Genomic DNA, 25,202 nt, shown 5'->3' on the forward strand with positions numbered 1-25,202 from the left:
ATATTTTCGATAATGAGAATTGGAGCGCTGTGCAACGCAAATCTGATTTCAGAACACAATGCCTTGTTGGGGTCAGACTGCTCGCCCAGTTGTTTGCGGGATTATCGTCACCAAAGGTCAACGGGTAAAGCTGGCCAGGCTAGTTAACCCCTTCCACCCGCCTTTGCCGTACGTGCAGCTAATCTGATTAGCGCCCCCATCTAGGAGATTACGTGCAAGACAGCACAAGAAGTCGGAAAGTAGTAGTAGCTGTTGTCTAGGTCTTGTGGAGAAAGGATAGACATTGACTGGGATTTTTGTAAATTGAGGCGGTGCTTTATTTAGAGGGATGATTTTGCATTAAGGCATGGCACAGCATTTTTTTTTTTTTTGTAAAAACAGGTAATTGAACACAAGGTAAATCAAAGTACTTTACATCCCATTAACACAATGGAGAAACAATAAAATGCCCAAAACCCTAACAATTCTTAGGAGAAGACGAGGTAGGAAGGACAGATTAGGGCAGGGGTAGGGAACCTATGGCTCGGGAGCCACATGTGGCTCTTTTGATGGGTGCATCTGGCTCTTCGCTAACCTGTGAGCTAAAATATGGAACCCGCTGGTGACAGAACTGAGATACTACGTCCAGTGCTGCTTTAGTCTTCTTTTTTTTTGCATTAGACTCTGCTAGAATGCATCCTCTCATTGATTAGCAACTGTATAAGAATGTGGTCAAAAGTATTCTTTTTTTTCCACTTTAAAAGTGGTGAAATTACTAAAATAAAAGACACCCATTTACATGTATTTTGACTTTTAAATTCGGAGTATGGCTCTCAAGGAATAACATTAGAAAATATGAATTGTTTATGGCTCTCTTCGTCAAAAAGGTTCCCGACCCCTGGATTAGGGTATGACTGGGCAGAAGGTAAAACAAATAATTTGTGAGAATGAGTGAATCTATGTGATATTGAGTGTGTAGTTGCTAAGTCTTGCAATTCCAACAGCATTTTAACATAAAAAGCTTAAAACACGTAAAGTAATTGATTTAAACAGCAGAATCATACATAAAAAAAACTAAAGTTAGGTTCATTAAACTAAAATCTGCCCTTGTTGAATGAATATTTGGATATTTTGGAGCACCTTCACAAACCAAGCCTGAGCTTGAAAGGTTTCTCACTTTGGTTAGTGATGCAACTCCTCACTTTGCACCCGCACCAGGTTTCTTTCCCACATAATATCCTTAGAGATTCAGCTTTCCCCCCATTTCTGTTCCCAGCGGAGTCTGTTTTAATATCTTCCTCTAGATAGTGTGAAATTGTACAGTTTTGCGTGTGTCCGTGAGAGAACCCATCATTCACAACACTGCAAGGTTTGTCAGTAACAGCCTGTTATTGCCCGCGATGGGAACATGTTTTCATAAACATTCGGAACCTGTCGCGGGCAGATGGGCGCCTCGACGGAGGTCACAAATGAGGCGGTCTCGCCCCCCCGAGCGTCATCCATACATTGACTCCACCATGCCTTTACTCGATTAGATGGCGATAAATCCAACTACGGCGCGCCTGCTAACCGCCGTAACGAGGCGGTAACAAAGTTATGGATTCATTAGCGAGCGAGTGTCCCGCCCGGCAGGACTCGGAAGGAAAGCGAGGTTACGGCGTGACAGATGGCGGCAGAGTGTGTGTGCGTGTGTTAGCGAGGGAATGCTTGGTGGCAGTGATGCTCACGGTTGTTTATGTACGTAAAGCAGCGCACGGGGGGACATCACATCATGTGATATTTAACACCCATGCGTACGCTTCTGTTTGGTTTGATGGCAATGGAGATTGTGGAAGGTTTCACTTCGACACACTGACGGTTCTGTATTTGCATATTTGGAGCAGGGATGCTGTGTGTTGTCACAATGGTGACAGTCAAATTGGAACAGGCTTTAAAAATGGCCAGAATAATCTGCTTTGCCATGCGTTTATTGCGTTTCTTGGGAGCGAGCGGCGGCGGAGGAGCAAATTAGGAAGGATGTTGGGTCCTATTTGGACCGCTATAGGAATTCAAACTTAGATTCCTTCACTTTACAGAACGGTTATCCTCACAAGGGATGCAGGGGGTGCTGGAGCCTATCCCAGTGAACTACAGGCGCAAGGCGGGCGACACCATGAATGGGCCACTTAAATGTATATATATATATATATATATATATTTAAGTGGCCCATTCATGGTGTCATATATATATATATGTATATATATACATATATATGTGTATATATGTATGTATATATATATGTGTATATATGTATATATATATAAATATATATATACACACATATATATGTGTGTATATATATATATTTATATATGTATGTATATATACACATATGTATGTATATATACATATATATGTATGTGTGTATATATATATGTATAGTATATACATATATGTGTATATATACACATAAAGCTTCCGTTTATTGTTCCCTTAAAGAAAATCAAAATAGAGTATAAAATGTGTGTTCACAGCAATATCGGTAATATCATTTTTGAAAACAAGAATTAATAAACTGGGGCTCTATTCCATTCTAGCCCTTTTTTTTGGTGAGGAATTCCAAATAATTGATTGTTAATTTAGCAGATCAGTGATTTAGGGAAAATGTATTTGAATGCCCATACACATTAAATTGATACAGGCTGTATTGGGATTATACTAAATCTCTCATTAGAAGATTTAGCGCTACTTTGCACTTTTAATGACGCTGACGCATCAAAAATGCTGTTTGGTAATGAATCGAAGCAGCGGGAAAGAAAGAAAAAAACAGATGCCAAGAAGGCAGGCGAGGAAATAGAAGAAAAGATGGAGAAAAGCAGAATGAAATAGACAGATGGCTATTTATGGACAATCTTCTTGATGATTTCCATGCTTCCTTCTTTGGAACAGAATGTCCAACAAATGTGTGTAAATCCCGTTTTGGTCTTCAGTAAGATGTCAATTCCGACACTTCAATATCAAATCAGCGAGTAGTGTTTTGGTACATGTGGAAATCATGATGTATACATTTTTTTACTAGCTTCTGATTTGACAACCACATTTTACTATAGCACCATCAATATAAGCCAGTGAGTTCATATTTTCATTGAATCCAGGTTATTGAATTGGATACTTTTCCCAGAATGTCATGTCACCTTCATTCCTCTTGTTGTTTCTCCCGACCTTGTCTTTTTTCAGAGAAATTTAGCGCTTGGATTACTGTGTAATTAAATTAATGTGGAAGGAGTAAGGTCACCAGTACTTTGCCGGCACATATATTTTTGAGCACAACATGGAAAGCCAGCTGGAGGTCAGTTATCTGTCTTTAGAATTAGCCAGATTCCAGTCCCATTATTAGTTATCATTTCTGGAGTTTTTATTTTTATTTTTATTTATGGGTCACCACCAATGTGTTTGGGCCGACTGAGCCTTTCCAGAGACGCGGCATTTTTAGTATGGATAATCTCGATATACGTAATGAAAGTGGTTTTGGATTGAGTTCAGGGCAGGAGATTTGGAGAGGGAGGTCTTTTTTTTCCATTTTTTTTTGGCAGGAACTCTGTGAGTGTGTCACAAATAGAGAGAGAGTTGATGAATGAATATGTCTGCCTGTCATCCGAGCTTGGAAAAAGATTTCAGGACCGCGGACAGCGCCTGGCACTCTGCAGCCGCTGCACGCCACGTGTTGCCACGCCAACGCACACATTTCCGTGACGACATCCAAAAGTTCCTCTTTTACTCGAAGTGAGGTGGAAATTCTGAGCCTAGTAGAGTACTTTTTTGTGTTTTCTTCAACTTTTGGGGAGCAAACAGCTCGATATTGGCTTGGTTTCCATCGCAATTTGGTCAAAAGTGAACGGTTTGAGCTTTCCTGTTGGGACATTTGTAGGTCTTTGACCTCTATTTGACCTCTGTTTGTGATTTGGTGATTTAGAAATGAAACAGTAGTTTATTCAGGAATATAGATGATGACATACACTGCCATATCCCATCTGTACTTTTCGTGGCTGGCAATTCTTTTGCCTTAATTTCATGTTCATTGGCGGTCTCTGTAGTTTTGACAGTGGCATCAAACGGCTTCGCGCACCTGACAGCCACGGTATCCGGGGGCTCGTGTTTTATCCCGACGAGTATCGAATATTCATTTTTATCTTCCAAACTTCTGAATGCGTTCAGACAAGCTTTGAAGCTCCGAGTTCAGTTTGCGGCAGTTCAACTAGTGTCCAACTCAGATATTCCTCTCCAATAAGATGAACAAGTGGAGAATCGGACTGTCACAAACTATTATTTTTGGTACTCTATTATCATGACAAAGAAAAAAAAAAAACTGTGGTTGCCAGAATTTTTATTTAAAAAAAATAGAATTGTAAAATGCATGTAAGGATAGTGTCAGGCTTTGGTAACTTTACATTATTTAGGAATTTTGGTAGCTTTTTATAAATTGAAAATCGTGGTTGAAAAAAAAAAAATCATTATTTTTTTTCATATACTGTAATTGAATTAAGGTGCTCTGCCCCCACCCCCCAACATCGCCCCCAACTGGGATTCGAACCCACATCAGAAAATTAAAAAAAACAATAAGATGCTTTTTCATTTAAGAAAATATTTTCAAACAAATATCATTAAAAAAAAAAATAATGATCTCCTTTTTTGTTATTTAAAATATATATGTATATATATGTATATATATGTGTGTATATGTATATGTGTATGTATATATATGTATATGTATATATATATATATATGTATATATGCATATATATGTATGTATATATATGTATATATGCATATATATATATATATATATATATATATGTATGTATGTATGTATGTGTGTGTATATATATATATATATGTATATGTATGTATATGTATGTATATGTATGTATATGTATGTATATGTATATAAATCATACTATTACGCCTGCCAGGCATTCAGAACTGTCCAAATCCAAAGAGTGCTGAGGCAGCGGAAAACGGCTCGCCAAAATAGACTTGAAGACTCCAACCAGAGGCGCTAACGCTTCACCCGCCGCAATTCTCGCTTGGAACACGGCGGGTGATTGGAGTACGTCTACCACAACTACTGTACACAAGTCTCAGCTGCCAAGCGAGAATGAATCGGCTGCGCGTACTTAGCAAATGAGCAGAGAATAAATGCAAGCCCAAAAGGGCAGAATTTATATTTGCATATGTTTGGCTTGTGTGCAAACATCAATGCGAGTGAATGGCGGGAGGCAGAAAACATCATAGCTGAAAATCACGCCGATAAAGCGCTGACAGACGGCACAAACATAGCACCGAGCGAAAGCGAGCGACCCTTTTAAGTCAAGGCTCTGGGGGGTGATGCTCATTAGAATACCTGCAAATCAATCACGCGGCTGGCGAAGGCGTTCGCGTTTAACATCGACGTTCATTGAGCCGCCGTTGACAGGGGAGGACGTTCTAGAGCTGGGAGGGTTGGCAGGGGATCATCGCCGCCAGCCCTTTCCTGTCAAAACGGATTGGACACCTGGCCTTGTCAATGGAATGACCTAAGATGGGAACAGAGTTGCCAAATACTAACAATCTTCCATTTTTTTACATTGCCAGTCTTCAACAAACGGCTGAATACGCATTTTGTATCATAACTAGAAAAATCCCCCAAAAATCAAGCTGTTTTTTTCCAGCAATTTACATGAAAAAAAATATGTTTACCATTACAAAACCCAATGTCATGTTCTAAATAAGGTTTCCATTTGCATGTTGTCGGAAAAAAAAATCACACAGTATTGCTATAAGAAAGTGAACCATAATTTAATAATTTTAAAATATGCTGCCCATCACTACCAACATTATTGAAAAGCCATCCAATATTTGCAAAATTTATACACATGCATACGTTAACAATTCCAATTTCCGATGTACCTATCGCTCATAAAAATAGAAAATATGTTAAAAATCAGTATGCAAGCTGTCTTTTTTGCTGTAGGAAAGTAAACCATATTTTTTTAAATTTAAAATTTGCTGCCCATCACTACCAACATTATTGAAGCCATTCAATATTTGCAAAATTTATGCACATGCATACGTTAACAATTCTAATTTCCGATGTACCTATCGCTCATAAAAATAGAAAAATATGTTAAAAATCAGTACGCAAGCTGTCTTTTTTTCTGTCTCTTCCTCATTGACTGCTGCTTGTGAAAAGTTTTTTTAAAAACTGCAATTCATTTATTTGCAATCACTTTTAGTACAAAAAACACACCGAAATTAGCCGAAAATCTTCAAAATCCAACTTTAGCCTTGACCAACTAACTGTACTAATTTCCAGCGACAGGAGTCACGCTAACCGAGTCGTGAAGCAGCGCAGCGATGCTAATCGTGGCATGTCAAGGTCTCTTCTGGACCGATACGCACAGTATCCAACACATGGCTGTTCAGGTGGACTTGAGTAGCCCGCAGAAAAGCAGCAGATGCACCTTCCGTGGGAGCAGTCACGCTAAAACCCTTGAAATAACCGCCCTTTCTCAGCTTTACGGCTCTATTTATTTTATGCACTTGGCTGCTTTTTTACCCAATATTAGGATATCGTAGTGCTTCCAGACGCAATGCAAACATGTTTGTGCAGAGCAGCCGTGCTCGCTGATGTCGTTTGTATAATCTGATGAAATCTGGGCCAGCGTTGACGTTGCGGCAGCCGGCGGGATGAGCAGTCACTGTCATCATAATTTGGCGTGGAGGCGGGAGAAGGGCCGCATACGTGCCTGCCAGTTTAGCGTCCAGAGGACGCCATTCGAAAGCGTCGTTAATGCTATTTATGCCCAAAGCCAGATTCAAAAAAATAATAATGGAGGCAATTTGCCCACTCGCCACTTTATAAGAAATTAAAACAAAGTTTTCCCAGAAGCCTCATAACAGATGGATACCAATACTATAATAATCAAAATTTTTGAACAAAAATTGACATGTGATCTAAGTCGATTTATAGCCTGGAAATTCAAATGTAGTAGCAAAATGTAAACATTTAAACTTAGTTTTTGTAAGCTTTTATCTTATAGCCCAGGGCTCCCGAGCCGTATGTGGCTCTTTTGATGGTTGCACATAGCAACCTACCTCTAGCATGGCAAATTATATATATATATATATATATATATATATATATATATATATATATATATATATATATATATATATATATATATATATATATATATATATATATATATATATATACATACATATGTATGTATATATATATATATACATATATATATATCTATATATATATATATACATATATATATATATACACATATATATATATATATACATACATATATACGTATATATGTGTATATATATATATTTATTTTTTTATTAGTGCATGCATACTCTCATTGAGAGTCTTGATACTCGTTGATTAGCAACAGTGTAACAATGTTGTCAAAAGAATTCTGGGACTTTTTGGACTTTAAAGGGGGTGAAATGACAAATAAAATGCAAATGTGTATTTATTCTTTGAAATTTGGAATGTGGCTCTCGAGGAAGAAGATTAGAAAACGTGAATTGTTTATGGCTGTCTCTGTCAAAGAGGTTCCCGGCCCCCTTATATAGCCGAACAATTAAATTAAAGTGCTTAAACCTTTGAGGCAAAAGTAAACAAGGAATTCCTCGCCATTATTTCTCTGCTTTCTTATCGTCCTCATCATCGCCGTTCGATGCAAATCGGTGCAGCGGTAAGCACTTTCCATGTTAATTGGTGTCGTCGTATCGCCATGCTCGTTTGCAGCAGGTTCGAGCAGCCTGCTCTGTGTAAGCCTCATTTTGTTCAACAGTCGTAATCCCTTTAAATTCCCCAATGATAGCCCGACTACCTTCACTTCAGATTAGAACAGGTTGAGATCTATCCGCTTCTCTGAGCGCAACGGTTACGTACGGGACATACGTGACGTGTTCCGAAAGGTTCATCCAGGAGATCATCCAGGTTTTTTTTCTTTTTTTTATATATATATAGCGAGCAGTTTTATAGTGCACAGAAACAAATTTCTCATGAAAATACACCTATTGCAATTAGACTTAGAGTTTTGGATGTAGAACTTGGATTTTTAACTACACTGTATCTACACCCAATGCGTTAAATTGAGCTATTTTAATTGTGATTTGTTGGAAATTAACTTTTTTTTTACTTGTTGTTTCCATAGTGTCATAATAGTCTGTATGTCTATAATTTTTTTGCATTATATTTATGGATCACTTTTGTTAACTTAAAAAAAAAACGTTTTTTTACCCGATTCCAATCCTCTGAAAAAGACGCGGTTGAGCCCGATTTCCGATCGCCGACAAAAAATCAACCAGCCCGCTTAGCTCCGTTGCCATGGTGATGACTGGAGCAAATAACGTGCCCTCAAATCCATCTTACTTAGAGGTTCGGGTTCAAAACACATCATTGAAGCCCATTAAGTGACAATATTGAATTAACAGCACAAATTTTTCCACCAAAACCTCAACATTCAAGTTGGTTATAAGTACATTGTATGACTACGGCATCCATGACGGTTTCTGTCTAGCTTATTCCACCTTTTACAGTCCCCGTAACGCGTAAATAGCAGGCAGTTAATCTCCTTTAGACTTGAACTTTACATCAAAATGCGTCTATACTGTATATGAAAGCAGATGGAGCAGTGTGCCTACGCATCCCAACGAATACTTAAATCAGCCGGCGTTTTGTAGACGTGCGTGCCGCTTCATCGTGTGAAACATAGTCCCAAGAGCTAGCTTGTTGGCTCCACGTAGAGCAGGGGTGTTAGACTCGGGTTGGTTCGCGGGCCGCTTTAACGTCAACTTCATTTCATGTGGGCCGGACCATTTTAGATATAATATTTAGATTTTTTTAATATAAATGGATTAAAAGAACTGGATTAAAAGCCCTGAATATTCAGTGTTTTATAGATCTAAAACAATGTCTATTTTAGCTATTTTTATATATTTTTAGATTTTACAAAATGATTTTTGAACTAAAAACACAGAAAAAATGGATTAAAAAATGACAATTATTGATTTAAAAAGGGGAAAATCAGGAAATTTAATATACATCTATCTTCTTCATTTTAATTTGATCCTAAAACAGAAAGTCACCACTCATGATTTACTTTCCCGGGCCACACAAAATGATGCGGTGGGCCAGATTTGGCCCCCGGGCCGCCACTTTGACACACGTGACGTAGAGTAAGAAGACAGTCGTGAGAACTTTCACAGCATGAACAAAAAACGCCCCTGGCCTGTTCCAAATAAGCCACTGTTTAATGTCCAGTTGCAGAGCATGAAAAGATATAAGAAACATCGCACTCATGTTTTATTCATCTCTGGCTGCTTTGAACTTTTAACCTCGTATCTCTCTTTTGGCCAGCGAAGATATCGGTTGACGCGTTGATCTGTGCCACCTCACGTTTTTTTTTTTTTCGTCTTCTTTTGCTAACCAATCCACCCACGCTGTTAGTTCTTTTTGCGCACTTCATCATTCAAATGCTAACTCAATCCGTCTCTGAATTAGGCCTGGAAATCGAATTCATTTGTTACTGTGGCTGTTGAGGAATTTTTATCATCCATACAAGGAAGATATGGACTAATATTGTCAGATAACCTTCCATAAAACTATGCCCACCACAAGTGTCCTTCAATAAAAAGGTCTTTTCGATAATCCCAGCACATTTTCTTGTCAAAATTGTTGACAGTTTAGCATTTCCTATTTTACAGAAGTACTAAATTCCTGAATCTTTAGCCTTCAAATCCTTGCAAGAGAGTCTTAATGTAATACTGCAACTGTACTATGCATGATTGTTATGCTGACATGCTCTTAAAGTCACTCCGTGTGATCCTTTCTGATTTCCATTTAAATACAGATTATAAAAGTCCCTTTTTTTTTTCATAAATCTGAGCTAAATCCCTCAAGATTGATGTTCTTTTCCCCTCCCTCCCCCTCCTTTCATTTATACTTAAATCTAGTCTTTCCTTTGTTGGGCCTTCGGGCTTTCGGGAGCGGCCGGGTTTTGGTATTCTTAACTCGCGAGATATATTTTTAACCCAAAAACAAATGGACTGCGAGGCTCCTTTTGAAATGTTCCTGACTAGGGATGGCCCAATCGCATATTTTTGCATCCCAATCTGATACGTAGGAAATATGTCCAGGAAAAAAAAGCATCTCATCTTGCTAGCAGGCGAGCGAACTGAGGCGTAAAGTGTAGCCGCTAATCAATGTGGTTTTAAATGCCTATTGGGAAGAGAAAAAAAAACTTCATAAATGTATCCCCTCATTTGTCTGTCTTCAGCACAGGCTTCTCAAATCAATGGATTCACACAGGGAAAAGGAAGGAAATTGATACGGGTTACGAACGCTGAACCGCGGTTCCTTAATTGGCGCGGGATTAGTTTGCATTGATTAGGCCTGATTAGACCGCCGCTTTTGTGGGACTGCTTAATCACCGAGCACATTTCCTTCTTTTTGGCATGTTCGGGTGCCGTGTGTTCGGACAAAATCTCGGACCCGCTTCCGATCTTTCGTTAAAATTCCATTTACTTTGTTTGCTTTGTACTTTGTGCTTTTGCTTTGTTGTTCTGCGGCCTTTGAGACTGTACTGTCTAACTTGTAACTATGTTTTTTTCTGTATCTGCATTCCACCCCTTCCTGCTACTGTCACAATGAAATTTCCTGAATACGGGATGAATAAAGTTATCCAATCCAATCCAATAAGATAAGGCGAGAGGGCGGAACTGGGACATTGCTTCCCCCGGTTCTTGAAAATATTCTGATTGATTGCGGTTGCCCATGTCGGGTTTAAATTTGATTTATTTCATAAAGGGACAGTCCAAATTAATGAACATATTCATGTTAATGATCATATATATATGGAAGATTATAGCTTAAGGTCTATTTCCATCTTTGGTCTTTTGTGCAGGTTGAAGGTAAATGATGACACACACAAGTAGCACAGTTTTAGACAGCGTTGTGATGGCAATTTTGTTCGTCTAACAGCCAGGCTTTAAGATGATTGGCCAAGAGGTTCAGAGACGAGAGTTCACGTATTTTATTTCGTATTGAGTTGCAGGTGTGTGAGGCACGGACAGAGAAGGTGATTTGGTTGAATGCAGTCTTTCTTAAGGGAACTACACAGTCACCTCTAGAGCCAGCCTTGGTTGATGTGTTGGATTTAAAAAAAAATGTTTTATTACAAATTCTTGCAGTGGAGGAGGAGCTTTGTGATGGAAGATTTTGTAAAGTAATGTGGCATTTTACTGCGGTAAAAGACAAGTTTGGAATTTTTGCAAAAAGTGTGCCTTAAAGTCCGTAAAATGCTTACAAATTTGAACTTGAGTGAGTCACAGATGTCCCCTCGGAGGTTTTCCAGACTAGCAACAAGGAAGCAGATGGGCGGCAGAGCGGCTGGGTGGCACTCAAGGCGAGCGCCAGATCATTTCGAATCCAGCGAGTCGGCCACCAGCGTCGAACACGCTCTTTCATTTCTTATAAGTCACGTTGGCGTTCGTACTCATCTGAGACTTGCTAACGTTAACACAGCTGGATGTAATGCGCCGTGTGCTTCCTCGCGCTATCGCCAAGTTTCTCCAACAAATCGTATCGGATTGTTTTGGCTACGTTTCATGGGCATCCAGGGATAGATCCCAAACTGGCGAGGATCTTAATGAGTGTTCCAGTAGAACCAAGCTCTAATTAAAGCAGCACACTCGGATCGAACAGTTTGGGGGATTTTCGCTCGTTGAAAGCAACCCAACACATTTTTTTTGCTGTAATTGGAAGGCATCAGCGAGTAGGGGCGTGACGGGAGTGCAACGAGAGTGCATTGTATAGCCATTTTTATTTTATTTTACAAAGTTTCACCAGGCGAATCCATACTCATACGCACTACAGTGGTACCTCGACATACGATCTTAATCTGTTCCGGGACTGAGATCGTATGTCGAGCTTTTCGTAACTCGAGCGAACGTTTCCCATTGAAATGAATTAAAAACAAATTAATTCGTTCCAACCCTCTGAAAAAACACCAAAAATAGGATATTGGATTGGAAAAAATGTTTAATTTCTTCTAATTCGCCATCTATTAACAAAGTAACACATAACTAGTGGTTTAATAGTAATAAAATGTGTTTAATATAACTAAAATTGGGCGGATTTATTATTGATTGTGAGTTTTATTCTGAGAAAGGGTGCCATTGACTATCGGTGTTGTGTGCACGAGTATACTTCATTACCCAGAAAGCCCTCTTTTTGCCTGCGCATGCGCGTTGTGCGTTTCCTGGTCGATGCGTAGGAAAAACTCGTCTGAATAAATCGTTCAGTGCTCGTAGATATCTGTTATACGCGAAAGAGATGTGGCAAAAAAAGTGTGTTACAATGATAAACAGCCTCTCATGTGATGGCCTCCTGGCTTGGTCGCATCTCGAAATTTTGATCGTATCTAGGGCGAATTATCCGATCGAAATTTTAATCGTACCTTGAGCATGTTGTAGGTAGAGCTGATCGTAGGTCGAGGTACCACTGTACTTTTATCCAAGAATCATTTTGCTTGTAGACTAATATTTGATTGTTGTATCGCCATATTGTTAGATCGTTATTCTGAGACTTGCACTGGGATTTACCCAGAATTTCCTAGTGACTCACCCACAGTGTCAGAAGTCGTACTGACTTGAGTATCCGCCAATGTCAGGATCTCTCGAATTGCTGTTTTGTATCTTTTTTTTTAAGCAAACATGATGCGTCACGACTCTCGCTGACTCATTGCCAGCAGAACCGCAAGTGTCGGAAATTTTAAGCCCCTCCCTCCTTTGCCATGACTTCAATGCAGCCCCCTCCACCTCCAGTCCTGGAGCAGAGGTCAAGCTGCCTCATCTTTTATGTATCGCTTTCGTCCATTTATTTTGCCGTGGGAGCTTTATGAATACAGTGAGGCCTATTTCCGTATCGCACCCTAGCATATGGAAGTTTTTCTTCCGCTTTTATTTGTCCCGCTCTCCTTTTTATTGCACTTCGATTTGTTGTCGTTGGAGTCGGCTTTGGCACTTTTATCTGCCTCTTCCCGTTTTTCGCCGTCACCTCATTTTGCAAATACACACGTTAATCCTTAATTTACAAGTCCAACCTCTCCTGTTGTCGGAATTGCCATGTGTGTGTGTGCTTGTATCCGTGGCTCCCCAGCAGAGTGTAAAATTGAAATTCTTCCCAGCAGACACTGTTGTGATTGACACAGAGTAGAGCACAAAACAGATGCCAAGTCTTTTGAGCCAACTTTTTCGGCTTGATCTTGCTTTATCTGAGCAGTAGAAAGCATATTGCTATCGCTCCTTGAAATGACCATTAGTTCAATTACAGTCCAACGCATACCTGTCATCCTCGGCCAATTGCTCCCCTTATTAAGTGATCATAAACCATATAAATGCTACGTGGCACAAATTTTCTCACATAGGGCGCTCTTAGAAGTCTAAAAAAAATCACCTAAATGGACATAATGCACACTAAATTCAAGATTCTATAAATGTTACTGTATGACGCTGACAGCTTGATTGTCTGGGTACATTGCTTGCTGACACGCTATATGTATTTAGTGAAAAGGCGGACGCATATCATGCTTAAAGAATGACAATATTAGCAGTCAATGATGACGTTTTCGTCTGCTAACAGTGACCCGGATTACAGCCGAAATGGGTAAAACGAGGTCGGTTTTATTAAAAATAAATAAATAAATACTTTTAAAAAATACTTTTAAAAAAATACCTTGAAAAAATACCTTTAAAAAATAATTTTAAAGAATAATTTAAAAAAATAATTTTAAAAAATACTTTAAAAAAATACTTTTTAAAAAATACTTAAAAAAAATACTTTAAAAAATTACTTTTAAAAATTACTTTTAAAAATACTTTTAAAAAATATGGGAAAAAACGTATAAATTGACAGGTGTGCCAAAGGTCGTTTTTCCCTGCTTTGTCTTCAAGATGATGCACATATCAAATCACCATGTACATGTTCAGTATCCTTTTTTATCTTGTATAAATCCAAAAAGAAAACAGATGGCTTTAAGATGAACTCTCCCTTCCTTTTAGTCTTCTCTCCATGAACTGACCATGAATTGTGCATGTTCGCTCAAGAACAGTAGACAACTTGTTATTCTCACGGCCACCTTTTAAGGTCTTCTAATCTCTCCACACTCCGCTCTTTTGAAGATGGAGCGTTTCGATTTCCTTTCGTTGGAGATTTGTTGTAGTTTTTTCCCCCTTTTTATCCTCCAATGAGAATCCACCCACCGCCTGTTCAGCAGCAGGAGAGCAAGCAGCAGTGTGACGTGTTATTTTTTTGTTCTTCTTGTTTTTAGTAATTTCCGGTGATGACTTTTTCAGCCGTTGACCTTTGTATATTGTTTTGTTTTGCAGGCGCAGAGATGAGCGTGCGTGTTGGGCAGAGGCGGCAGAATTAAAAGCAGACGGGGGGGAAGATGCCCAAGTTGAGACGTTGAAGGAGGTCAGTTTGAGGGGGGCTTATAGGGGGTTATGTGATTGGTCCTGTGCATTGCCTTTGGGGTCAAAATACTTGTTAGTACTATAAAAATACAAATTCTCGACTGAAGAAGCATAATATCGAGTCTATGAGCAATTACCAACTGCATATAATGAACCTTAATGTAATATACAAATAGTAATATAACATGATGCAAAATATATGAACTCTAAAGTACAAAAAAATAATGATTAAATGAAGCTGGTTTACAAATACATACAAAAAAGTTTAAAATAATAGAAACATTGCAGTTATTAACTGCCTTTTCAAATTAATTATGCATCTATTTATGGAAATTATTTTTATACATTTTGATAGTAAGTACTAGTAATAAATTTAAAATGTTTATTGCACTCCTAGTGTATATTTTTCCATTATGATTTCTCGACCTGCTCTAAATTAAAAAAAAACATTTAAAATATACATTTAGTTTAATCAATTGGACTGTGTATTGTATACAATAGACATCATTTGTAAATACTAGCATAGCATAAGTGAGAAGACAGGAAAAAAGGGAAACGTGATTGACATTTCCTCCATTTAAAATAAAAGGCTAAATATGTGTGAGACCTGAAGCCGAGTGGGTGGCAAAAAAATATCTCAGATTCTCAGCTGTGTAGCTCGCCCCACAAATACCTTCAATTTTCTTGTGCACGAAAGCATCCCCCTTTCATTAAAAGATGCACAAAATCAAGTATTCCAGCCCACTTTTTAATATTTGGGCTTGTTTGAGTGATGCACTGTGTACCAAAACTCAATGAAAAAAAAAATAGTTTGCAAAGTGTGTTTATGTCGCCGCAACTCCAAGAAAACAAGGTCTTTGCTTCATTTTTGAATCTTTCAATGAACTTTGAAATTCCCCACTGTAAACCATTCCTGCCTTATCTTGGCTCTTCTCCACTTCATCAATTCCTAATGACTTATTTGCTAACTGGCCTGCCTCTCAAAGCCCAATTGAAGATCATATCTGCGTACGTGAGGGGCCGAGGTCGACCGCGCTTCGCATCCTGAGCGCTCTCGTGATAACGTGGCGCTTGAAAATGAAACGGCAGATTGTGCGGAAAGCATTTGTCATCGCGCCCGCTGTGCCTATTTGTTTAAAGGCTTTTATCTCGGGCCTTTTATGAAGTCGGAAGCCAATGGCCGTGGACGCGCATTTCACAGTCCAGTTGGTGAAAACGCGCCGTCGTAAATCACCTTTTCACTTGGTTTCTAATTAGCGCTCCAAACTGAACCGGGCTAATGTGGGGGAAATTGTATGTGCGCTGCACAAACGCAAGACTAATACTGAAATGAGTCCCCACGTGAAGGCATTCGCATGAATAAGTCTTTCTTTCTACCTCAGTTGGTCAAAAAACAGCCATTAAAAGTGGGTGAATTTGTTAATATTATTTTGGCATTAGTGCCTCTAAAAATATTAACAGGTTTGGCAACTTTTTGTTTGTTTTTGGGGGGGTGAAAAATGAAACGTTCATTCATAAATTCAGAAATTGCATTTTCTAGTTATATACTGGATTTTCCGGACTATAAATCGCAATTTGTTCGTAGTTTGGATGGGGCTGCAACTTTAATTTAATTTCTACTTTATTTTTTTTCACTTTGACCACCAACAGCTTTTTTTTTTCATGATACCTTTAACCCCAAAAAACAACTAATGTTACATTAACAGGTGTCTATTGTTTCTATTGTTCCCTATTTTACTATTAATTTAACAAATAATATTCATTCTTAGTTTCTGAGTAGTTAAAAAAAGATATTCCAAAAATACATCGTATCTTTCAGTGCGACTACTTATATATAAATGTATATATACATATATGTTTTATATATATATATATATATATATATATATATATATATATATATACATATATATGTGGCTTATAATAACAAGTAATTAATTGCCTTATGTTTCTATTCAATAGAAAGGGATGATTTAATATCCGATCAAAACCAATTAATCGCATCCTAAAACACCAGTGTATATTAATTGACGTAAATGAAGCCAAATTCAGACCCACTCAGGTGCATTGAATCATTTCCCGCAGCCCACCTGGTCATCTCTCGCGACGCGTTTTTTCGGATTTATTGCAATTAGTCCAAATGTTATGAAATACGGAGAATAGACCATCGGGAATCGGTTAATACGGCGCAAATATTAAAGTTTAGCTCGTAAATGTAGGTCAGTGATTGTTTAGAGGCTCTGCTGGCCCGGATGGTTCAACCCCGCTTGTGAGGGTGGTGACTAATCAAAGCCAGTGTGCATGCTGTGTGTTGCGCATCACAATGCAGCCCGTCAAACAGCAGCCGCCGTGATCTGTGCCTTTAGCTTCTGGTGCACTTGTTTTCTTGTAACCCATAATAAAAGAGAGACAGGCTGGCCATTAGCCGCCGTTTCCGGAGACGCCAAAACCCGGGCGAGCCCAGTCAATTTGACTTAACGCATCGAGTTGCATAAATGAACGCGTTCCGTTGGGGGATTTATTTGTTTTTTAATCCTCCTCCCACTCATTGAACGTTCTTATTGTTCGCATCAGGGACGGGCCTTGGTTTTATGCGTGCGTTTGGACAGTATGTTCGCTAGGTTGTAGTCACGTCCAAGTGCCTGGAAGAGTTAGCATCAATGGGGGGATACCAGGGAGGCCCCAAAGGCATGTGATTTTCAGCAAATTTTAATTGCGTATCTGACAACTAAAGATGGAATCGTGGGGATTATCTAGCTATCAACCTTTCTGAAAATTGGGAAAATATTTGAATGCCGCATACTGCTTAACTTAAAGCGTCTTGGAACACAAAAGGTTTGGCAACCCATGTAGACGGTCAATGTAACAATATTTACTGTACATACGTATGCCATTTCCTAACTTTTTAGGTAGGAACTATGTATTTCTGATGATTTGATTTGTATTGGTTTTTATTTTTACTTTGATTTCTGCATTTATGTTGAATCTTTCGATGTTATGTTTGCATATGCAGTCATTTTAAAATGACTCTATATCTATCTATAACCACAGCACCATGTCACGTCTCTATCCAATCACTGACAGGGTCTTTGACTACACAAACGGCGAACGTCTCAAAACGACTAAGTACTCCTATCGCAAAGGACCCAACGTTACCATGAGTCGTTCTACAGAGGTTCTTAGCCAGAGGGCTGGTGTCAAATCATCTGTACATTTGAAGGTCTATGTTAAAGCAACCCATGTAGCAATGGGTATCTGCCTGGGGCCATGTTTGGAACCATCAATATGTCAGAGGACCCGTAGCGGCAGTGCGATGCCAAAGCGCTCGTGTCAAATAATCGATAAGCTCCAGCGAGAGTCCCGGTCGCAAATTTGGACACGCATTCCCTTGCTGTTGAAAGAGAATGTGTTTACAAAGCTCGTGTTGCCATTTGCGCTCATCGGGGAAGCGAGCCAATTTAACTCATTCCCGATCATTCGCTGACAATCCCTCGCAGTCAAAATGGATTGGACTTCATTCACAGCCGTTGAGTTTATAAACAAACGTGGAATTCTTAGTAAATTAGCATTAGACATGCCAAAATCTTTCCCTGTGAAACAACTAGAAAGATTTTTGGCCCTGGATGAGTTAAAAAACAACAATGACATCAATCTATAGTTAATGTCGTAAAACGATAAGTATCCAATGCATACTTTTTCTTCAGGATTGCGCGAGGAATTTGATCCACGAAAACGCTGCGACTTGATGTGGAGGTTCCATTTGTCACAACGAGCTGTGGCGGCGGGGCTAATTAGTTCAGTCTTAACAAAAGAGCTTATTCATTACTCGTCGAGATTCAATTTTAATGCCAAGGAGATGCTCAGTCGCCCAAAAATTTGGTATCAGGGAGTACTGCCAAATAACATGCTGATCCTGTAGAATTTCTACTTGGTCATTTGTTCTCTTTCTTGACAGCATTTCCTCGTCACTTTCTCTTGACTATTGTTTTTAGGGGAATTCCAAAGGCTTCATTGAAGGTTGAGGATGATTTGGCAAGACTGATGTCGCCTTGACAATGCACACAGAGCAATCCCAGAAAAAAGCAAACTCTTTCAACATGGCGGCAGTAATGAGAGTTAAAGCGGTGACACTGGGCCTCTCCTGACATTGCTTAAAAGCCACTTTGACATAATGTGAACATTCAGCAGGTCCCTTAATGCTTCCTTGCCCTGCTTTTAAAACCTTCCCTGACATGGTACACATGGTAGAGACTTCTTTTCCCTGCTTCCATTTCAATGTTTCTCCCATTGTTTGAAATATTCATCTCGCTAAGTAGTCATAGTTGATTGAGGTGAGTGTCCATGCCGCTTTTCTCTGACTGGCCAGACATGAGTAACCTTGATATATGTGTTTGTAGTGTTTACCATGTCTTATACAAGAGAAATCGTCAAATTCAACGATTTTAAGGCAATTTTAAGGATACGGCTTATACGTGGAGGCGGACAATATGTGAGAAAATACGGTACTTGGGAAATATAGATGGAGCGAAAGTCTTTCTATTTGGTATAAAGCTACCTTATTGTTTCTGTGCGTGTAAACCTAACCAACAATTCATTTTGTCTTTCTCTTCTTCTGAGCCTTGTTTTAAAGTTTGCAACTTATGCAAATGCGATGGCTTTTTCCCCCCTCACCGACTTGGCCTCTAAATGGAAATGACTGCCCTGAGCTTTTCGCTCTCTCAACTTGCCAGTGACGTTGATCGAAGGCGATAAAGCGACGCAGCGTCCGCAGAAGATTGATTTCACGCTCTCTCCGAGGATTGCAGGTTGCGAGAGGATTCGGTCGCTCTCCAAACTGAGCTTTAGTCGAAATGAAAAGTACATCGCAAACCCACTGAGGATTCATCCAAGACTGGCTCATCATCTTGAATAGATGGCAAGGCGATTGTTTGGATTTACATTTGGGTTCCTTCTTTCAGTCATTTCTGAAGTTTGTTTTGGAAACAATTACGCGCAATGGGCTCATTTCCCGCCACGTACTACTCTACGATCCGTCACAACAGTGCGTTCCGAGTGTTTTGGAATCTCTGGTCTGGAGCCGTGCATTTCCAGCTTCACGCCTGCCAAAACGGGCTCGTGAATCCATCGACGCCGGCCACAGTTGGTAACACAGAGGCACAGCTGTCCATTAGTCGACGCCCCGTCACTGGTGTCTGTTTGACAAGCATAACACAACGAGCAGGTCCTCCTACTCTGCTGGACAAACTCTACCAGGCGTCCGCATCTCAATCTGGCATGTAATTGTGTGTGTGTGTGGCTAGCAGGCAGAACGCCAGCGTGACCCACCTTCAGCTTTAGCGCAGCGGCGTGTGGACAGCTGCGCGGCGAACGCGCCGCGGTGGATCACCGCGAGGGCCGTTTTATTTAGGTCACATTCTACGCTCCAGCGGCCAACAGAAGGGATCTCTTGTCCGCCGCCATGAATACCTTCGGCTGGACGTGGTCTGCTCTGGAAGCGCTTCACTAGAAGTCAAGTGTTAATGGGGGTTAGCGACGGGTGGCCTGCAGGCTAATGTTGTGCCTTAATTCGGGATGGAATCACGTGGTCTGAAATCGCTGCAAAAAGGACTAGTATTTTCCCAGTTTGTCAGTTTTTACATGGGTTCATTTTCTGTACCGCAAGGGTCCTGGAGCCTACCTCAGCCAACAACGGGCAGTTGACCCTGAATTGGTGGCCAGCCAATGAGACCAACACCCTCATTCCTGGCCATACGGAGTGTTCAACCAGCCTACCGTGCAGGATTTTGGGAGTACCTGGAAAAAAGCTTGGCTTGGGTGTGACAACCACTTGACCGCTGAGTATGAATTAGGGAAATGTGATAATCTTTAGAAGATCGGTTTCAGGAGGAAAAATAATTAAATTAAATGGTGGTTGGTGTTCTAGCTCCCACCTAACAAGGCTCAATGTAATCGCATCATTGTAATCACAGAGGAGTCTGTGCACACTTTTGATAGCCAATCATAACAGTTCTCAATTTTTCCTAAGACGCACAATTACAATACAAACTCGTGGCATTTCTTGGCGTTTGTGCAAAAGCACCAAAAGATCAAGGGAATCCATAAATGTCACTTTTTTGCACAAAACTGCTCTTTTATTGCACTGCTCTATTTGATTTTCCCTCACGTGCCCCCTCCCCCTCATTTGGAGCACCGTGGCCTTTTGCCTGTGCATTATAAATCGGAGTAATGAATCGCGCCTCCTCGACCGCGCCGCCGTCACCGCGCCACGCCGGGGGTTACGCTGGCTCTCATCATTGTCTCGTTAGCCTGCCGCAGCGACCAGTCGCTTAAAGGGAGACGAGTAAAAGGTGCGGATGGATGTTGTCGCGTAGCCACGTGAGGGCGAGGCTCTTTATTGCCGGGTTCAGGCTGCTTTTTACTGGCCTATTAGTTTTCTCGAAGGGAAACGACCGGCGATGTGATTATCTTCCCTGCTTGTGGGCGCTAGAAAGAAGCGGTTTGGAGTCCGGACGCAATTGGTGGTTCCAAAAATAAGCGCAGGATTTATGTTCGGAGAAAAACGAGGCAATTTTCGGCATTCTCATTAGGTTCTTAATTCTTCGAAAATAAAACAACGGCTCCTCGACCCAGCGACACAGAAAGTAAACAAGGGGACCGATTAATCTGATGCTATATTTAGGGATAATTTTTTCATAGTATGGCCAGGCCTGCGACTAATACTCAAGTTTGCCTTTTGACCAGCGAAAGCCAGTCTGAAAAATATGGTAATCCGAATAGCTCAGATACACAAGCTATTTCTAACTCTTGGGTTTTCCTTCTCCTAATGTCATCGCAGCCACCATGACGATGAAAGGCCTGTCCAGCGGCCACGCTCGGCATCACGCCGTCTCCTGCGACCCGTCCTACGACTCCATGACCCTCGGTCATTCGGATCGTCAGCCCTGCTTCCTGAACACGGCGGAGGCTCACCCCGGCCAGCGTCCGTGCTACACCCAGCGCAGCTCCTTCCAGTCGGAATGCAGCGCCTACCCGGATCTGGCCAGCTGCACCTTCCCCCGCAGACATTACAGCTCCCACCATGAGCTGAAGGGCGAGTGCGGGGCGCTGGTCCCTTACACGGGGCCGGCGGGAGTCGGGAAAGGGAGCTGTGGTAAAAATAGCAACAACCAGGTACCTTGTAACCTGCTGGAACAGTTCGATCACCAGACTCCGTTGCGGCGAGAAGGCTACCACACGCTGCAGTACAAGCGCACGGCGGTGGAACACCAACGCAGCGACAGCCCGGGGAGAATCCGCCACCTGGTTCACTCTGTCCAAAAGCTCTTCACCAAGTCCCACTCTTTGGAGGGGCCCTCCGGATCCGGCACCACGGGGAGGATGAACGGCGGTAAATCCAGCCCGGATGACCCGCCGTCTTCATCGGGAACTCTGAAACACAGCAAACGTAGCAAGAACAAAGACCGATCCAAGTCCGAACCTAAAATGCGGAGCGCCATCTCCGGGTACTGGAGTTCAGACGACACCCTGGACCGGGAGATGTGCTTGTACCACCAGCACCACGGTGGAGGACAACCGTCGGGGGTCATGACCATGGGGAGGCACCCGGAGAAATCGCAGTCGCAGTACTTCATGGAGTCCTACAACACCATCAGCGCCCACTCCCTGAAGACGTCCCGCAGCAACAATGACGTCAAGTGTTCGTCCTGCTCCGGGGGCAGCGGCGGGGGGCTGCCGCTGGTCCCGCTGGTCGGCCCGTTGGACGGCCAGGTGCAGCTGAAGAAGAGTTCCTGGTCTTCGACTTTGACGGTGAGCCGAGCAAGGGAGGTTTACCAGAAGGCTTCTGTCAACCTAGATAAAGCGCTAGTGAAAGCCGAGCAGGGACGCACCTGCCACTTCCTGCAGGTAGGACGGTTACCACAACCCAACATCTAGCATGTCACGTTCCTTGCATCCTAAATGACAACCCTCTTGTCTCATGAGTCATTCATTTTTTTGGGTTTCATCTTCATTGTGATGTTCACATCTTGGTTTCTCGGTCATGGCGCCCATTCTTATCGCCTACCCTTTTTCTGGTTCTATCCCTTTGCATGGTACACTGTCTAAGTTCATATTGGCTGCTTGGTTTATGAAGGTATGGGAAAACGTACGAGCCCCATAAAGTTATTCCCATGTTCTGTCAGTTTGTCACCTGAAAATGCCTTTTAAAGATTCTGAACAAAAAGTTTCGTCTTGGACAAATCTGTCCATAAAGGTCACGACCCCATTGGACATGTCCAACAGCCTTTTTTATTTTGTACCAAAACCTTTCTGGGTGTTTATCAAAGCTCGCACCCAAGCCTGGGTTTTGCACAGATAAACATGCAATCGGATCAAGCCACCTTATCGCAGATCTCTTCTCCTAAAGATGAAAGTCTTACCGATGGCTTACATTTCCTCTTGTCTGAGTGAAGTGTACATGAAAGCTCCCGGTGAGGCAAGCAGGCGCTTGAAAGGGGTAGACTGTTGTCGAGGAAAAAGCAAATAAGGACCACTGAGGAGGAAGTGAGTGGAAGAAGTTGGAAAACAGGGTAAGGAGGCATAAAAGAGGGAGAGAAAGTTCAGTGTGGTGTCGCATTTTAAGAGCATTTGGAAATAAAGAAGCAAGTGGGACCAAAGAAACTAGCCCCCCCAACCCTTAAAAAAACGACACATGAGGAAAGTCTTCTTTTGTTCTTCTCGTTTCTCACCAAGATGGTTTCAGCTATGTTTGGAGGATAGCCAAACCAACGTTGCAGGAATGATATGATTACTAAACGTGACCTTATTTAGCTAATGGTGAAATAGGGAGTCTTTTCTCAATACATTAGCTGATGTCAAGGTCAAGTCTCGTTGCCTAGTGAAGGCTCGCTCTATGAAGTGTTCCGGGTTTAATGCCTCTCATTGATTTCAGAGCTTGTTTGGCTCACATTTCCAAGCTACTTTTTTATGCTGAATCAAGCCAGTCTTTGTCCCTATCTGCCTGACTTTTTCCTCTTTCTCATGAGGACTTTGGTTTTAGCGTTCTTGGAGTGTTTGAAAAGTCAGTCGAGCAGAAGGTATTGGCCGGGGTACTTCCCAACGATCGATGATGTTAGAGGACAGACGCAAAGACGTCGACCAAAGTTGGAAAAATGCTCTCGTGGAGCTTTTTTTTTGGTTTAAGTGTGGTCAAAGTTTGGGAAACAGACTTTTGTATTTGGGTCAGGGGCGAGAATGTCAAAGAGGGAAAAGGGTAGGGGAGTTTGGTTAAAGGTGGCTTAGGTTTGTGGTTGAGTGAGGCTTGAATTGGAGTAGGGATTTTGTCAAGGGTACCGTATTTTGCCGTTTAATATACCCGGGTATATCAAAGGATTTTTGCTTTTTTGAGCCTCCCGTTTGTGCGCCATTTAATATACCCCTGCCGTTTAATATACCCGCCTATATTAAATGGGGCGGGGGGTATATTAAACAGCAAAATACAGTAAGGAAATCCAAGGAGTTTGGGTTCGGGAAAGGAGAAGGAATCGAGATATTAGTAGTTAGGATAGGGAGATTGTGGCTAGGATTCAGGTTAATCATTTTAGAATCACTTTTCCCATGGGTGATTCATGGATTTTGTTTGATCAGGGATTAAGGAGCATAGTCTTCGCGCCTGGTTCCCCTTCACATTTGTACCACCACTCACCATGTGTATTTTGTTCCACTTTATGAACCCACCAACTCAAATGTGCTTATCTCTGCTGGACAGTGTATCTGACAAGCTTGCTCCCACTCCGCAGGTGCCTCAGGATGAGTGGGGCGCGTTCTCCCCGCTGGGAAAGGACGACGAAATCCCTTGCCGGAGGATGCGCAGCGGCAGCTACATCAAAGCCATGGCCGAGGACGACAGCGGCGATTCCGACTGCAGCCCCAAGCCTTCCCCCAAGGTTCAAGCACGGCGGGCCAGTTACCTGAAGGCCACGCAACCGTCACTCACCGAAATGACCACGCTCAAGTGAGTGTTTTGATGGATTTATACGCTACTCGTGGGAAAAAAAGGGGTTATAGTTTGAACGGATTTTCCGGGATGCTTTGAAAACCGGCATTAAATTGAGAACAGCTTCGGGTAAAGACGATGATGTTAATCAGTTGACGGGAATAACGGCGAGGTCCGTCGATGTCACGTCTTCCCAGAGAAGCCCTCCCCCGGGAATGGCTGAATTCCCCCGTGAATTGAAGGTGATTATCCATTCAGGTCGCTTGAATGCACATCATCGGGTCGGCCCGTACATAATCAGCCCCACTGGGAAATCAGAACCACATGTAACTGGAGATAAGACTCCTGGTGGAGTGTTCTTTGACCTGATTTTTCTCTTTGGCCATTCACTGTCACGCCGGGTGGCTGATCATTTCAGGCTTCCGGTCTTATTATTGCTGTCGGGGTCTCAGTCATGCATCACCTCTTTGCTTCCTTCAATCAAGCCCCAAGAGTGCACAGGCCGGGCGAGCGACGTTGGGAAGTGTGAAGCGCAAAGTAGGAAATGTTGCATTGGGAATGAAAGGAAGACATTTTAAGCACTCCTCACATCACCTATTCAAAGAAGAAATTTCAGATTAGGGACGATCACATTTTGTGTCATTCATGTCCTTCCCCGCTCAATTTTTCCCTTGCTATGATTAGATCTTTACTCTGGCAAAGCAGTAATAATAGATTTTTTCCCC

The 25,202-nt window shown here is 41.5% G+C and overlaps 1 protein-coding gene across 1 annotated transcript in view; it reads left to right on the forward strand.

Annotated features, from left to right (window-relative positions):
* The window catches only part of dlgap1b (discs, large (Drosophila) homolog-associated protein 1b), a 110,712-nt gene that overhangs the window by 57,467 nt on the left and 28,043 nt on the right, over positions 1–25,202 (forward strand). Inside the window, exons 10-12 of the mRNA XM_077623922.1 lie at positions 14,418–14,505; positions 21,340–22,406; positions 24,281–24,495. Of these exons, the coding sequence (XP_077480048.1) occupies positions 21,345–22,406; positions 24,281–24,495 (1,277 nt within the window). The 5' untranslated portion in view covers positions 14,418–14,505; positions 21,340–21,344. The remainder of the gene's footprint in view (positions 1–14,417; positions 14,506–21,339; positions 22,407–24,280; positions 24,496–25,202) is intronic.

Source organism: Stigmatopora argus, chromosome 17 (assembly GCF_051989625.1).
Source record: "Stigmatopora argus isolate UIUO_Sarg chromosome 17, RoL_Sarg_1.0, whole genome shotgun sequence".
Classification (NCBI taxonomy): Eukaryota; Metazoa; Chordata; class Actinopteri; order Syngnathiformes; family Syngnathidae; genus Stigmatopora; species Stigmatopora argus.